The sequence below is a fragment of the Zingiber officinale genome, chromosome 1B (genome assembly GCF_018446385.1).
Source record: "Zingiber officinale cultivar Zhangliang chromosome 1B, Zo_v1.1, whole genome shotgun sequence".
In the NCBI taxonomy this organism is placed as follows: Eukaryota; Viridiplantae; Streptophyta; class Magnoliopsida; order Zingiberales; family Zingiberaceae; genus Zingiber; species Zingiber officinale.
The window spans coordinates 139,544,086-139,556,170 of record NC_055986.1 but is presented as its reverse complement, the minus strand read 5'-3'; the positions used below and the strand labels follow the sequence as shown (position 1 = coordinate 139,556,170).

Sequence of the window (12,085 nt, the reverse complement as noted above, 5' to 3'; positions counted from 1 at the left end):
AAGCTTTTCATGCATTATTTCCGATCGGCCCTTAATAATTTTCGTTTGTGCCAGAGATGGGTGGAGGAGATTGCTGTCTCCAATCGGCTCGCCATGGTGGACGAGGAGCTCAAAAGGCTGCGGAGTTCGGGCGGCGCTCCTTCCCAAGGCCCATCGTATGCAGAGCTGCAGAAGGAGCTCAAAAAGACTCAAAATCTTTTGGAGGCCGAACGGAAGAAGACGGTCGACCAGGCTCATAATCTGGCCGAACTTGATCGCCTGAATAAATCCTTGGATCGCAAGATAAGCCTGGCGACCGAGCGGAAGAAGACAACTATCTCCGATCTGGAGAAGAAGAATGTAGAGGCTCGTGGCCTGGAGCAGAAAGTGAAAGAGCTGATGGAGCAGCTTGATGGAGAGAAGGCGGGCCGCTCGGCCGATGCAAATAAGCATAAGGAAGAGCTGAAAACTCTACAGGAGTTCCTCGCAGCCTCCCAAGCGGCATTCAAGGAATATCAAGATGCTGAGCCTGGCCGAGTCGCAGTCCTGCGGCTAAACTACATCCGTTCGGCTGAATTTTCAGAGAAAGTCTGTGAACGGATGTACACTGCCTTCGACCTTGCTATGACCACCACCACGACATATTTGAAGTCCAAGGGTCTTCTTCCCGACTCCGCTCTCATCCCAGCCGCAGATCAAGTGGCGCTCCTCGACAACATCCCAAAGGACCTCTATGATTATCTAGAATAGAAGTTTGTATGTAATTCGGCCGCTCGGCCAAAAACTATCATTTTTGTAATTCGGCCATTCGGCTTTAATTTCTCTAATATGCCATCCTTTTGCTTGCCTCTTCTTTTGTTTTTGTGCAAGTCAATACGTGTGATGTCCGCTCGGCTACCCAACTTCCGTTCATGTTTCCTCCTTTCCCTGTGATTCACTTTTCATCCCTCCTCCCTTGCGTTCGAAAGGGATTTTTACGAAGTATTTTGCATAGCTAGTCCGCTCGGCTGATCGACTAAACGACTCACCAACGAAACCTCTTTATTGCATTCGTCCGGCCGGAGGGTTTATAGTCGCCGGCTCGACTCTCGATTTTTAACGTCGGAGCTCGACGGTTTTCCGCTCGGAGGGTTTATAGTCGCCGGCTCGATTCTCGATTTTTAACGTCGGAGCTCGACGGTCTTCCGCTCGGAGGGTTTATAGTCGCCGGCTCGACTCTCGAATTTTAACGTCGGAGCTCGACGGTCTTCCGCTCGGAGGGTTTATAGTCGCCGGCTCGACTCTCGATTTTTAACGTCGGAGCTCGACGGTCTTCCGCTCGGAGGGTTTATAGTCGCCGACTTGACTCTCGATATTTAACGTCAGAGCTCGACGGCCTTCTGCTCGGAGGGTTTATAGTTGCCGGCTTAACTCTCGATATTTAACGTCGGAGCTCGACGGTCTTATGCTCGGAGGGTTTATAGTCACCGGCTCGACTCTCGATATTTAACGTCGGAGCTCGACGGTCTTTAAGGCTAATTTCAGCACTGCCGTTCGGAGAAGATTGCTAAATGCGTGTATCATTTTGCCTCCTGCATTAAAGGAACACATGCAACCAATAAATACACAAAGTGAATTACATCAGCGCACCTCTCACCCAGCTCGGTACAGCTAGAGATGATTTGCGCTTCATGGTCTATCCAACCGCCGTCCGTCTTCATCCCACTGAAACTTGGTAGCTTTGCGCAAGATTTTGAAAAATGGGAGGCTCCGATCGGCGGTCTTGGAGATGAATCTGGACAACGCAGTTATCCGACCGGTCAGGCGATGTACTTCCCTTAGATTTCTTGGGGGCGGCATATCTTACAGCACTTTGACCTTGCTGGGATTTGCCTCTATGCCCCGCTCGGTCACTATATAACCCAAAAAACGCCCGTCTTTTGCTCCGAACAGACACTTCTGAGGATTCAGCTTAACTCCATACTTCCTCAGCGTTCGGAAAGTTTTCTCCTTGTCTTTAAAGAGATCGGCCGCTCGGACGGATTTGATGAGAATATCATCCACGTACACTTCCAAATTTCGTCCGATCTGCTCCTTGAACACTCTGTTCATCAGGCGCTGGTAAGTTGCTCCAGCGTTCTTCAGTCCGAACGGCATCACATTGTAGCAGTAAGTGCCGTCTGTTGTAACGAAACTGACCTTCTCTTGATTTTCTCGGGCGAGCGACACTTGATGGTAGCCCTGATAGGCGTCGAGCATGCATATTAACTCGCAGCCGGCTGTGGAGTCCACCAGTTGATCGATCTGGGGTAGAGGATAAAAATCCTTTGGACATGCTTTATTGAGATCTCGGAAATCGATGCAAACCCTCCAATTGTTGCCCGGCTTGGAGACTAGCACCACGTTCGCCAGCCAACTCGGGAACTGGACCTCGTGTATGTGGCCGGCCTCCAGGAGCTTCTCTACCTCCGCTCGGATGATGACATTTTGTTCAGCGCTGAAGTCCCTCTTCCTTTCCTTCACCGGCCGAGCGTCCGGTCGGACGTGGAGCTCATCCTGCGCTATACTTGGCGAAATTCCGGGCAGCTCATGCGTCGACCAAACGAAGACATCGCAGTTTTTCTGGAGACATTTGATCACTTCCTTTTTCTGGCTTGCCTCCAGATCGGCCGCGATGAAGGTGGTTGCTTCCGGTCGGGTTGGGTGAATCTGCACTTCCACTTTTTATTCATAAACCAAAGAGGGTGGTTTTTCGGTTATGGCGTTCACCTCTATCCGTGGCGTTTTCCGAGCGGAGTTAGCTTCAGCTGGGACCATCTCGACGTAGCATCGTCGAGCCGCCAGCTGGTCTCCTTGTACTTCTCCCACTTTATCCTCCACCGGGAACTTGATTTTCTGGTGGAAGGTGGAGACGACCGCTCGGAACTCGCTGAGCGCCGGTCGCCCCAAGATAACATTGTATGTTGAAGGAGAGTCGACCACGACGAAGTTGGCAGTCCTCGTCCTTCTGAGCGGCTCCTCTCCCAGCGAAATAGCCAGTCGGACCTGTCCGACCGGCAGAACTTCATTGCCCGTAAACCCATAGAGGGGGGTTGTCATGGGCAGTAGCTTGGCTCGATCAATTTGCAGTTAGTCGAAGGCATTTTTGAATATAATATTGACCGAGCTTCCTGTATCGATGAAAACGTGGTGAATAGTATAGTTAGCTATTACCGCTTTGATGAGGAGAGCGTCGTCATGTGACACTTCGACTCCTTCCAAGTCCCTGAGCCCGAAACTGATTTCGGGACCGCTCGCCCGTTCTTGGCTGCAGCCGATCGCATGGATCTGAAGCTGTCTGACGCTCGCCTTCCTTGCTCTGTTGGAGTCGCCTCCGGTCGGCCCGTCAGCAATGATGTTGATTTCGCCTCGGGAAGTGTTACTTCTATTTTCTTCTTCCCGAGCGGACGGCCTAGTCCGCTCCCTAGACACCCGGGAATTGTCCTCGTGCCTTTGAGGGTAATGCCATTCGGGAGACTGTTGCTGTCGCCTGTCGGGTATCCGCCGATCGGCCTCATGATGTCGTTGTCTCCTATCGGATGATGGTGATCGACGGTGGCCACCCCGGGGCACGGGGTGGGCGATCAGGGGAAGGCTCCGACAATCTCTTGTATTATGCATGTCTGTCCGATGGAATGAACAAAACATTGGGCTCCATACCTTCTTTTTAGGTTTAGGCCGCTCGGCAGATACTTCTTGAATGGCGTGGGATCTTGCATGTTGCTGGGGGCAGACTTCAGCTCGCGGTCCTCTGGGCGGCTGATGAGCAGTGTGCGTCTTCCAGTTAGCAGGGGGTGGACGCTCGGTTGGAGCTTCCTTCCTTCGGGCCGCCTGGGCTTCCTCCACATTGATATATTCATTAGCCCGGTGTAACATATGATCGTAGTCTCGGGGCGGCTTTCGAATAAGTGAACGGAAGAAGTCACCGTCCACTAGGCCCTGTGTAAACGCGTTTATCATCGTTTCTGAGGTGGCCGTTGGAATATCCATAGCCACCCGGTTGAACCGTTGGATATAAGCTCTGAGCGGCTCTCTGGGTTCTTGCTTGATGGCAAATAGGCTCACGCTAGTCTTCTGATAACGCCGACTGCTTGTAAAATGGTGGAGGAAGGTCGTGCGGAAGTCCTTGAAACTTGTGATGGATCCGTCCGGCAGCCTTCGAAACCACCGTTGCGCCGATCCCGAGAGGGTGGTAAGGAACACTCGGCACTTTACTCCATCTGTGTATTGATGAAGGGTGGCTGTGTTGTCGAACTTACCCAGGTGATCGTCCGGGTCGGTGGTTCCATTGTATTCACCGATCGCCGGGGGCACATAGTGCTTTGGCAGAGGGTCCCGCAAGATGGCCTCCGAGAATTGACGGTTGATCCGCTCAGGGGAGGTGTCCGCTCGGGGGGCCTTGCCTTTTCTGTTGTCTCGTATGGGCACTTCGTCTGATGAAGATCCTCGATCACGATTGACTGCTGCGGCTTCCGGAGGCGTGCGGAATAGGGCCCGATGAAACGGAACCGTGGCAGCGGGTGCTTCCGCTCGGCCTCCCGATGCGGACGTCGCTTGTTGCTCCATCCGCTCGGCTTGTGCCTTCTGTTTTTGTTCCACAAGCTTAGCTGCTCTTGTCTCGATCAGAGCGTCGAGCTCCTCTGTGGAGAGCATCACCGAGTGTGGTCGTCCAGCTTCGTCCATTGCTTCCGATCGGATACAGGAGCGTTCCCACAGACGGCGCCAAATTGATCCTGTCCGAACGATGAATCAACGGATGCTAGGCACGTGACGCTCTCCCAACTGCTGACGTAGATCTTCGACCGGTCGCGTGGACCTCCGGCGAACCTGCAAGGAAGTCGGGCCGGGAGGGGGTTCCCGGCGACGACCCTCCGACGCTCAAGTCAGGCAAGTGGACAACAAAGAAGCAACTCTCAATATTAGAGAATGCATACCTCTGGCAAAGTGTGAGGCTCCTTATATAGAGCTGTGAAGGGGCTCAAGCACACATACCGAGGCAAATACGTGTCCTCAGCCCATACCTCAGTATGGGCTTGTCAGAAAAGCTTACCTGACATCATACTGCTACAGTCCGAGCACATCTCTGATGGGACAGCGGAACCCTCTGTCATAAGATCCTGCGTATGGCCTGATCGTCAAACATACCCGCTGTCAGAAGATGTTCCCTTGTCCTTTTCTCCTTTTACCCCATAAAGAGCGTCCGACCGGTCAGCGGTTCCCTCACGTCCGGTCGGTCGTATGCGCTGGTCCACTCAGGAGATTCTCGGTCGTGTGCTATGTGGATTGTTCGCAGTGTTGCTACTTTATGTCTTTGGCCGAGCGAGATACCCGCTCGGCCATACGACCCTGTTCAACATGAGCGTCGGAACCCCGGCTCCCTGCCGGGGTGCCTTTGCTTTCATTTAGACCCCGGTCGATCGGTAGGTCCACCCTTTTCCGATCGGCCTTTTTACCTTTTGACTTCCACGTGGCGTTGATTTCCCGGAACGGGGATCCCCTGTTCTTACCGTCGGATCAGTACGATAATATAAAATCAGAAAATGATAGATTAAAATTAGAAATTGAAAAATTGGAATCTGATGCATGCTTAAATAAATTTCCTAAATCAAAATTAAGAACTTATGGAAAATTAAACTGGTACATTAGAAACCATCAGGGTCAACTTAGAAAAGTGTCCAAAATTTATGTACCCCCTAGATATCTGATTAATCTCAGTAGGGAGGAACCTCTATTGGGTTCCAAAATCTGTGCTAAATTAATTTCTTTTAAGTTAAAAGCTTTAAAGTAAGAAAATTAAACATTGAAATTCTTTATGGAAGCTTTGTCTAAGGAAGTGGTTGTTGCTCCAATAACTAAGAAGGCCTAGTGCCTCGCCACGACCGGGAAGCTAAAATATTGAAAGAAAATGTTTAATTAACTTTCTGAAAAAGCATTAAAAACAAGAATTAAATAATGCTTTGAAAGTTTAACAAACATTTTTTCTTATAATTTCTTTGAAAATTCTTACTTAGAATTTTTTTTATTGACTTAGAAATTTTGTTTGAAAATTCAGTTTAACTTAGAATTATTTTTTAAAAAATTCTTTTTAGAAATTTTCTTTGGAAATATTCTAGAAAACTTCATTTGACTTAGATATTTTTTTACATACAAAAATTAAGTTTAACTTAGATTTTTTTTTTAAATTCTAAAAATATCACTTTGGCTTAGAAAATTTTTCTGAAAACTTAGAAATTTTTTTCTAAAAATTCATTTTTTCTCAAAATTTTTTTTAATGTGCTTAAGATTTTCTTATTTGTACCCCATTTTTGCTGTGATCAAAGGGGGAGAGAAAGGTACAAGTTTAGGGGGAGTTAGAAAAATTAGAAAATTAAAAACTTTTTAAATATTTTTTCTAAACTATGTTGTAATTTTATTTATTGCAAATTTATGCTTAAATATGTTAGTTTAGTAATTTCCTTTAAAATTACTATTTATGTCTATTTAAACTCTAACTTGAACTTGGGTTGATGCACATCAAAAAGGGGGAGATTGTTGGACCCCGTGGTAGTTTTGATGTGATCAACCAAGTTGGTTAGGTCGTGCTGTGTTTGATCCCTGTGTCTGAGTGTGCAGGAGTTTAGGAGCACAGGAAGTCGAGCGGAAGACGCAGCTAGCGAGAAGGACGGCACGGGAAGGGAGCCGACGGGCTCGGTGCGTCCGAAGGACGAGAGAGCTGCGGAAGAGTACTATGGTGGGCGTGAAGAGCGTGTGCGGCGTTCGAGGGACGTTAAGCTGGGACGGAAGGCTGCTCGAGGAGAAGATCGGGAATTGGGTTCGGGTGAGCCCTATTTCGGTTGGCCGCAATCACCTAAAAGAACGGAGCGTCGGAAGCTGAAGAAACCAAGTTGAAATTGGAGCTGCCAGCTTGGAGGCGCCTCCATCATGCTTGGAGGCGCCTCCATCATGCTTGGAGGCGCCTCCAGCTTGAAGGCGCCTTCAAGCTTGTTGAAGGCGCCTTCAACAGGTCAAAGTGACCGTTTCAAGCCGCGGATAAAGTTTTATCCACTCACCTCTTGGAGGCGCCTTGGACCCCTATTGGAGGCGCCTTGGACCCTCGAGATCATATTTTCAGAGGCTATTTAAAGGTCCCTGGAGCTAGGAATTAATAACATCTTCTACATCCAACTCTGTAAGCAATTCCTAGTAGTAGTTCTGAGCAATTAGAGTGTAAAAGGTTTCTTCGCTTTCAGCAAAGGAGAATTTTCTTAGTGCGCTTTTCACTGCCCTGGATTAACAACTCTCTTGGTTGTAACCAGGTTAAAATTCTGTTTCTGTTTCTATTTTCTGTCTCTATTATTTTTCTACTCAATTTATTTCTGAGCTGAAATCCGAGGAGGGTAGTTTTATTTTTTGTTTTTAGCAATTCACCCCCCTCTTGCCGGTCTCCGCTGCACCTACACTCCGACAGTTAAGTTAGTATGACATCCGAGCGAGTAAATGGAGAGAAGAACAGTAGAATGCGTGTGCGTAAGTGAGACAGTTGTAAGGTGTGTGTACCTTGCCAACAGAAAGAACCCCCATTACATAACACCTCTCATAACTTTCGTAATCATGAGGTGGCAAAGAATGTCAGAGATCGTCGAGTAAGGGAAGACATACGACCTGGGCGATGTACAGTAACCGTTCGAAGAATCTTCCGTTACCCATATGTGCACCTCTTTTGTCTTTTGTAACTTATGTCATTAATGAGGTGGTCAAAGAAATATGTTGTCATAAGTTGTCGGCTGATGGAAAATGCAATCACCTTCAAAGAAGGTTCTAGTAAATGCTCATATTATAATAGAGGAATATTTTCTGATATATAGTTGTTATTCTGACAAGTTGTAATTTTCTAACCCCATTGCATACTGAGTATATCTCAGCCAGGTTTATAAATCGATTGACTATATATTCATCCTTCCCTTAAGCTGCTCGGTTATGCACTGGGTGGTACTGGAGATCTATTTTAGAAGTGATATAAAGATAAGTCCTCTAGGTCCGGTCGATTCTTTAGCTGTCCAGCCATATACCAGGATATTTGTCTCTAAGGAATGAGGAACTGAATCCCTGGAGATTTTATTGGTACTCTAAGTCAATCATCCATAAGAGAGAAGACTTGCCCTTGAAGTGAAAACCTGAGATTTGGAATTCCAGTCGAGTTTATAAGAAGAGTTCCTTTACATTTATCTTCTGTACGTATAAGAGACGCGGATGTTGAACTGTGTAAATCTGATCGGCTATATGAAAGAGGATTGACATGTCTTAATATAGGAATGAGACATTAAGTTTCCTAGATCCGACCAACTTCTAAACCTATTATCCTCATTATAAAAATCTTAGCGCTAGATGAAGAGCAAGGTCACATGCTAATTACTACCTCTTCTTAATTTTAATGGTCACATTATATTTAGATCCGCCTATAATATTCCTTATTACGGAGGAACGACATGACCACCTCCCTCGAGGTAAACGCACAACAAATTCATGTCAAAAATAAATCTTAGCGTTAGATGAAGAGCAAGGTCACATGCTAATTACTACCTCTTCTTAATTTTAATGGTCATATTATATTTAGATCCGCCTATAATATTCCTTATTACGGAGGAACGACATGACCACCTCCCTCGAGGTAAACGCACAACAAATTCATTACTTTTTGACATGGGCCAATAAATAATTTATCCAAACATAAGAATAAAAACGAAAAAAAATCTCTTCCACGTGCATGCATCTGCGGTTCTGAGCACCCGAAATTGACGCCAACGAGTAGGTGGTACTGCATCGTCGCTGGCTCAACGCTAGAGTCGCTTCTCCTCATCAGCAATGCCTCGATCCCATCTCTCCCTATAAATTGCACGACAACCTCCTTCGATCCATCGCCGCAAGCAACAAATAACGAAACCTCCATCTCCTCCCTCATCGCCACAGATCGGTGCTCAGTAGCTCTCAGATATTACTATATATATATATATAATACTCACCATGCAGCGCATCCTTCTCTTCTCCTCCTCCTCCTTCTTCTTCTTCTCCCTCGCCCTCTTCCTCTCCGTGAACCAGGTATCCGCCACCAGCCATCCACCCACCTGCGCTAGTACCACCAACGTTAAGGACGCCTGCAAGCTCGTCGCCGACAAGTATCCCGCAGTCGGCTACGACTTCTGCGTCAAAACCCTCAAGAAGTCCCCCTCGGGAGACCTCCACGACCTCGCCTTGGTCGCCACGCGGACCGCCATAGCCCACGCCGCCAGTGCCGAGTCCGAGATCGAGGAGCTCATTAACCTGGAAACAGAGTCCGCCGCCAAGAGCAGCTTCGACAAGTGCCTGGACGCGTACGCCGACGCCGTTGAGCGCATGCGGAACGCGGTGGACAACATCGCCGCCCGTGTGTACAAGAAGGCGGAGCAGCAGCTCGGGGACGCCACCGCTGCCGCGAAGAAGTGCAAGGCGGCGTTCACGGACGGCAACAACAAGGGAGCGCTGCCGGCGCCGGCGGGCAGTGACTATCTCAAATTGGCAAACATGGCCAGGGCCATCGTCGTGTCCTTGGAGTGAGCAATGGTCCTCCTTTTTTTTTTTTTTAATCTCTTTTCTGCTTTCATTTGGCCTTCATTTGCTTTCTTGCTTCATTTTGATCCATTTCATTTAGCAAACATAAGGATCCTGTTGTTAGGGTTCGCGAAGCATTTTTAATTATGTAGACAGACTTTTTTTTTTCTTGCATTTCCAAATATTTAAAATAAATAATGGAATTCATGTAAATATTTCTATTACCATTACCATGACATGGATTACAATATTACTGATATGGGGATAATCATGGGTGCTATACGGCCAAGATAATCAATGGTCCTGCTAATATAGCAGTCAAAGAAAAGGTCGGGTAGCCCTCCACTCGACTCCCAGCTCAGGCGGTCCTGACTCCGACTTCGACTCCCAATTCTCAGGACGCTCAACTCAAGCACACCCCAGCTAAATCCGAAGGATACCTATTGATGATAATCAAAGGAATATGTGATTGCTCGATGAAGACACGGATAATGCAATCGTTATCCTCGAAAATCATGGAAAAAGTACCAATTTATTCTAAAATAAATGGGTGGACATGGCCAGTTATTCCAAGGTAACGTAGATAATGAACGTAGAGATTGAGAGACAAATGGAGCACGTGGGAATCAATTACCGTCCTATAAAAAGTAGCTCATCCCTATAGGCAGAGATAAACGCATCAAACTCTAACTTCACAACTCATTGTCTACTTCTTTCTCCTCCATTAGATACTGTTGAAATATATATTAAAAACTTAATTTTTGTAAATATTTATTTTGAAATAAAAGAATCATATTTGATCAATATCTATATTTATTTATTAAATATAATTATTCAATTAATTTATATAGTAGATAACATAAAGTGTGGTGTCACACTCAGAAGATCATGTTATCGGTTATTTATAAATTATAAACAGTTGCTCACCACTAAGATAGAAAGGAACAAACCATCGGAATAGTCGTAGTATAATTAAGTATTAGTTTATCTTGATTAATAAATTACACTGGTACACTCTAAGTGTATTGAGTAGGACCATTTAGATAAGTTCTTTTTGTACTGACTTAATAAAAGAACTAGACCTTAGTTATTATGGAAGTGTGTGCTCTTAATCCTAATATAATAACAAGCACATATATTTAATATTTATTTCTTTAACTTATCAAAGGGTGAGGTTTAGCTCGATAAATCAATATGCCCGATAAGTTGGGAAATAATATTACTTATAGTGTGTGTTGTTGATTATAGAAGGAATCTGTGTCCTAGTTATCTAGGTTGAGAATGTCCCCAAGAGGAGCTCATAAGGATTGTCATGTTAAACCCTGCATGTGGACTTAGTCCGACATGACAATGAAGTTGAGTGGTACTACTCTTGGAGCTAGATATTAATTAAGTGAGTTGTCAGTAACTTACTTAATTAGTGGACATTCGTAATCTTAAACACGGGGAGACTAACACACTCATAATAAGAAGGAGTCCATAATGTAATTTGGGATTGCTGCGGTAGTGCGGTAATAACTCTCTAGTGAAATGAGTTATTATCGATGAACTTGAGTTGTGTGTTCGGGGCGAGCACGGGATACTCAAGCTCATTGGAAGACCAAAACTAATTTCTCCTCTAGGTCCTTGTCGTAGCCTCATTATAGTCTCAAGTCCATCCAAATGTAAGGCTCTTCTTGGTGTCCAAGAAGTGGGCCGGTCCAATGCTTGGTGACCAAGCAAGGACCGACCACATCCTCTTCTATAGGGGTCGGCCCTTTGCTTGGTGACCAAGCATGAAGGGGCCAGCCACAATAAATCAAAAAGGGAGGGTTGTTTTAAATTTTTAAAATCTTCTCTTTGTAGAAAACTATAAGTTTTAAAAGAGAGATTTTAATTTTCAAAACTTTCCTTATTTGCATTAGGCCACATGTTTTAATAGAGAGTTTTAAAAGTTTTAAAACTTTCCTTTTTTAACCATCCTCATGGTTTAAGAAAAAAAAGGAAGATAAGTTTTAAAATTAAAATTTTCTATCATCATGTTAAAAAAAGGAAATTTTATAAGAGTAGTTTTAAATTTTAAAACATAATTTTAATTTTTAGAACTTTCCTTTTTTAACTCCTACTTTAGGAAAGAGAGCTTGTAAATTTTATAAGAGGATTTCTTCTTGTAAAATTTTTTAAAAATTATATTTCCTTTTTCCCTTGATGAGGTGGCCGACCACCTTGCTTGGTGCCTAAGCAAGGGGTCGTCCATAATTAAAAATAAAAAATCAACACAAAAATTAATGTTGGTGATTGATTTAATCAAGAGGAAAGAAAAGGAAAAATAAAAAGGGAAAAGGAAAAACTACAGGATGATTTTATTTTTTTAAAAAAGTTTTTCCTTATTTGCCTTGGACAAGTAATATAAAAGAAGGCGTGAGGGGGCTTCATGAGATACAACTCTTATTCTTTTGCTTGGAGACCCTCTTGGTGTGGCCAACCCTCTCCCTTCTCTTTTCCCTTTTGCTCTCTTTTCCTTGGTGGTGGTGGTGGCCGGATT

General features: G+C 45.3%; 1 protein-coding gene across 1 annotated transcript; it reads left to right on the top strand.

Annotated features, from left to right (window-relative positions):
- The first annotated feature begins 8,997 nt into the window (after positions 1–8,997).
- On the top strand, positions 8,998–9,567 carry LOC122042701 (putative invertase inhibitor). The gene has a single exon (XM_042602964.1). It carries the CDS (start codon positions 8,998–9,000, stop codon positions 9,565–9,567), a length of 570 nt encoding a protein of 189 aa, XP_042458898.1.
- Positions 9,568–12,085: the final 2,518 nt, after the last annotated feature.

What these genes read in the sequence shown, in the direction of transcription:
- LOC122042701 (XM_042602964.1), top strand. Translation starts at nt 8,998, where the DNA reads ATGCAGCGCATCCTTCTCTTCTCCTCCTCCTCCTTCTTCTTCTTCTCC.